The 4,826-nt window shown below is 44.3% G+C and overlaps 1 protein-coding gene across 2 annotated transcripts; it reads right to left on the bottom strand.

Moving 5' to 3' along the window:
* Nucleotides 1–6: 6 nt before the first annotated feature.
* Nucleotides 7–4,704, bottom strand: prdm10 (PR domain containing 10). Of its 2 annotated transcripts, none has more exons than XM_014015883.1 (7): nucleotides 4,389–4,704; nucleotides 1,672–1,781; nucleotides 1,405–1,566; nucleotides 1,269–1,328; nucleotides 1,080–1,184; nucleotides 833–1,007; nucleotides 7–749 (listed from the first exon to the last, which is right to left on the bottom strand). In XM_014015883.1, exons 2-7 carry the CDS (start codon nucleotides 1,741–1,743, stop codon nucleotides 388–390), a joined length of 936 nt encoding a protein of 311 aa, XP_013871337.1. In that variant the 5' UTR covers nucleotides 1,744–1,781; nucleotides 4,389–4,704; the 3' UTR covers nucleotides 7–387. The 2 variants fall into 2 exon arrangements, with proteins under 2 accessions (XP_013871337.1, XP_013871336.1); XM_014015882.1 differs by lacking the exon at nucleotides 4,389–4,704 and adding an exon at nucleotides 4,133–4,332.
* Nucleotides 4,705–4,826: the final 122 nt, after the last annotated feature.

Below are 4,826 nucleotides of genomic sequence, written 5' to 3' on the forward strand. Positions count from 1 at the left end.
GCTAATAGTAGCAGAACAGTTGCTTAAAGCTAATAGTAGCAGAACAGTTGCTTAAAGCTAATAGTAGCAGAACAGTTGCGTAAAGCTAAACGTAGCAGAACAGTTGCTTAAAGCTAAACGTAGCAGAACTGTTGCTTAAAGCTAATAGTAGCAGAACAGTTGCGTAAAGCTAATAGTAGCAGAACAGTTGCTTAAAGCTAAAAGTAGCAGAACAGTTGCTTAAAGCTAATAGTAGTAGAACAGTTGCTTAAAGCTAATAGTAGCAGAAGAGTACTTAAAGCTAATAGTAGCAGAACAGTTGCTTAAAACTAATAGTAGCAGACGTTTTTGAATAGATCAGTTTTTTATTGGAAAATATCACAAAGTAAAATGTTTTGAAACTATTTGTTATCGCCCTCCTCTTTCCTGAATGACTTCAGCAGATCTGTGAGCAGCTAAAACAACAGAAAGTTCACAGAGTGACTCAGCTGCTGACTCAGCGTTTGCTCTACCTGAGCTCAGACTCACCTTCAGGTGGAAGAAGTGCTCCTGCAGCTCGCTCTGCGGCACCAGCGGCGCCTCCACCGGACCGAACTGCGTGCGCTTCGGGATGCGCCTCTTGCAGAACACCCCGCCCAGGAAGCGGTCGATGTAGAGGATCTGAGGCAGGCTGGCCCGGGCCTTGGACAGGACGGGCCGGTTGGGGACGGGATGCAGGGGACCGTGGAGGGGGCACTCTGAGGGGTTGGCACAGTTGCACTCCTCGCACCCTGAGACGAAACGAACGGTACGAAACAAACATAACGCAGCTGAAAACACGGAGGCCGACCCGAGTGAAGAGGTTTTTACTCACAGAGGCTGTGAGGGTCGAACGCCGGAGGCTGCAGCAGGTCCCAGTCGTCTAGGTCTGAGTCTTCGTCCTCCACCTCGTCGGAGTCATCGGTGGAGTCCGTGGCGCCGAGCGGGCTGGTGGGGGGGTCCGTGATGTCCGCCATGTCTGCCAGGGAGTTGGAGGCGGACAGCGGCTCCTGCGTTCCGACAGATTCACAGAGTCAGGACGAGACGAGATCACTGTTCTCCACGGAGGAGCGCAGCCTCACCTGAGAGTCCGGCTCCAGCATGGCCGGTGGAGCGTCCGCCACGTTACTGAGAACGTGCAGGTTGGCGGCGTTCATGTTCTGACCTCCGGGCAGCAGCACCGTCACCTGCAAATCACAGCACAGTGGATTTTATTTTGACGGGGCGTCCGCAGAGATGGATACGACGTGGCAGCGGCGGGTGAAGCCCACCTGTTGAGTGGTGCCGTCCTGCTGGATGTAGGCCACCTGCGGCTGGTCGGCGAACACGGTCTGAAAGAACCGGGACTCGTCTCAGACCAGAAACAAGGAACTTCAGCTGCGAGTCTCGGAGCGAGTTCTGTCTCACCTGAGCGCCGTCCGCAGGGTGGATGTAGACCAGCGTGTGCTCCGCAGACTCCACGGAGGTGTAGGAGCTCCCGTCCGCCGTGTAGACCACCTGCTGCTCCGCCCGGTCCGCCCGCTCCCCGCCGTACACGATCTGGGCCACGGCTCCGCCCTCGAAATGCACCTGAAGGGTTCAAAACATCAGCTAAACTTCCACGTGGCCGCAGCCGAAGGTCTACTTATGATTCCAGTTTAGGGGGTGGGGAACAGCCGGGTCAGGACTCGGTACCTGAGTGGGGTTGCTCGAGTCATTGTTGACGGTCTGACTCCAGACGGCCGACGCTTCCTGCTTGTTTTCCATGGCAACGCAGCAGCAGGCCCGACCCAGTCACTTCTCTCCTGAGACGAGCCGAAACATAAAACACGTTATTTATTTCTCTGCTTATTTGTGTTGACTTTTACCTCCTGTTCTGCTAACTGCAGCCATTAGCAACTTGTGCTACATTTAGCTTTAAGCTACTGTTTTGTTGCTAACTTTAGCATGAGCAACTTGTGCTACATTTAGCTTTAAGCTACTGTTTTGCTAACTTTAGCATGAGCAACTTGTGCTACATTTAGCTTTTAGCTACTGTTCTGATAACTGCAGCCATTAGCAACTTGTGCTACATTTAACTTTAAGCTACTGTTTTGGTAACTGTAGCCATGAGCAACTTGTGCTACATTTAGCTTTAAGCTACTGTTTTGCTAACTGTAGCTATTAGCAACTTGTGCTACATTTAGCTTTTACCGTTCTGCTGACTGTAGCCATGAGCAACTTGTGCTACATTTAGCTTTTAGCTACTGTTCTGATAACTGCAACCATTAGCAACTTGTGCTACATTTAGCTTTTAGCTACTGTTCTGCTAACTGCAGCCATTAGCAACTTGTGCTACATTTAGCTTTTAGCTGCTGTTCTGCTAACTGCAGCCATTAGCAACTTGTGCTACATTTAACTTTAAGCTACTGTTTTGCAAACTTTAGCATGAGCAACTTTTGCTACATTTAGCTTTAAGCTACTGTTTTGCTAACTGTAGCCATGAGCAACTTGTGCTACATTTAGCATTTAGCTACTGTTTTACTCGCTTTGGCTTTTGCTACAGTTTTGATAAATTTGGGTTTTGCTGCAGCTCGACTAATTTTATCTTTCAGCTTCTTTTTGTTTTACAATTAACTTTTTGACACAGTTTAGTTGATTTGGGCTTCAGCTAATGTAGCTAGTTTTTAGGTGTTTATCCGTTTTAGATTTTTGTAGCAGTTCTGACAACTTCAGCTTTAAACTACAATTCACCACAATTAGCTTTTAGCTACACTTTTGTTAGTTTTAGTTATGATTTTGGATATTTTAACTTTTAGCTTTTATTTTACTTATTTTAGCTTCTTGCTAGGATTTAACTAAATTTAAGTGTTTCTGTAGCTCTGCTCATTTTGTTTCAGCTGCAGTTTGGCTACAATTAACTTCTAGCTGGTTCAGCAAATTTAAGTTTTTGCTAAGGTTTTACATATTTTAGCTATCAGCCAGTTTTGCTATATTTACTTTTTTGCTAATGTTTAGCCTGTAGATTTTATTTTCTACAGCTCTGATAAATTTACCAGATGGCTACAAAACTTGTATTAGCTTTTGGCTACAATTTTAAAAATGTAAGTTTCACTTTTATAGCCGTGTAGCTTTTAGCTTGGTTTTACTAATTTTAACATTCAGCTACCGTTGCCTAAATGTAAAAAAATACTTTCCCAATTTTAGCATTTATCAATGAATGGGCTAAGTAATTTTAGCTTTTAGCTAGTGTTTCGTTTCATTTAGTTTTCAGCTGTTTTAGTTTTGCCAACTTAAGATTTTTGCTACATTTTATGTTAATTTTTAGTAACACATTTAGCTTTTAGCTACTGTTTCTGAATTTTAGCTTTTAGCTAGTGTTTCGCTACATTTAGTTTTAAGCTGTTTTAGAGTTTTGCTACATCTATATTAGCTTTTAGCTCTGAATATTGGCTTTAAGCTACTGTTTTGCTAACTGCTGTTTCAGTTTTAGCTTTTGTCAATGGTTTAACACAGTTTAGCTTTCATCTGTGTTTTGGGTATTTTTAGCTTGTTATAACACAAACAGCTCAGTTTATTATTTGTCAACAAATGTCAGTAAAATAATTCATCTCTCAGCTGTATTTTCACAGAAAATGTTGTTTCTTTGGATTATTTGGGCCACATATAATCCGCAGATCATTTCTGACAGTTGTGCTCTGACGTGACTCCAGCTCCAAAATAAACCAGCGTGTGTCGGGTCGTTACGAGGCCGACACACAGCACTCTCAGCGGAGGTAACGACCGGAGGAAAAGCCGGTCTGATCCGGAGGCCGCCCGGAAAACAGCGACCAAATCCAGCCGCGCGCCGGCTCAAAAATCCGGCCAATAATCCCGATTCTCCGCCGCTCATTCACAAATCTAGTTGGTATGATCAATACAAAATTTATGTCCCCCCCATTTTAGCCCCGCAGGTTCTCGGTCCCAAACCGGACCATACCACAAAAACCAACTCCGCAGGAACGCGGGCATTTACGGCATCGCAACGTTAGCAAATACGGCCGTGAAAGTCCCAACAGAAGGCCGCGCATTCGGACTAAGTCGGCTTCTCGGACCGCGGTAGACGGGACACGGTTTGGGTTTTTCCACAAAACCGATTTTAAAACCTGCCGGGGCCGAATTATCCGCACAGACTCACCCGTCCCCCATTTCTAGTTGCGTCCGGCCCTTCAAGTCTGATGAGAACAAGGAAGAACGGGCTCCATTTTGGGTGGGACTAACGACGTAGCATACAGAAAATATATTTATTTTCTGTCGGCGAGTGTGGCTTGAAACCACCCTTAGATTTAATTTAGGTGAACATAAAGACTCTGATACATTTAAGCCACAGACCCGATTACTTATCAGACCTCTGCATTCTTCGAATTTGTGGAAAACCTTCAGGTTAATCTTACCTCAGAATGGTAGCTGCAAACACGGCTGCGTTGCAAACATTAACATAATCTGCCTAGCAACACGCCGGAGCGCGGCCTCTGATTAGTTGGTGTGAATAGAGGCGCAGAGACTCCATGAGCTGTTTTAAAACACTGTTTTTTTTTTTTACTAAATATGATAAGATATCGTTTTAGATTAATATTTTAATTATGTTGTATTTGCTTCTGCTAGGGTTTTCTTAACTAAATAGCATATTTTTACAAAATTTAGCAGCTGTACATACTGGCCAATCAGAAAATTCCCATTCGAAGTGACCAATGGGATTTGACCTCTTCCTCAAATGAGCTTTTCTTGATTAAAACTTTTTTCTTCTTTGTAGTTTCGTTTCTTAGCATATTAATTTGAACACATACCATAAAATATTGCTTGGACTAACATATCTAGAAAATTTAATATAC

This window comes from Austrofundulus limnaeus, unplaced genomic scaffold, assembly GCF_001266775.1.
Source record: "Austrofundulus limnaeus strain Quisiro unplaced genomic scaffold, Austrofundulus_limnaeus-1.0 Scaffold136, whole genome shotgun sequence".
Taxonomy (NCBI): Eukaryota; Metazoa; Chordata; class Actinopteri; order Cyprinodontiformes; family Rivulidae; genus Austrofundulus; species Austrofundulus limnaeus.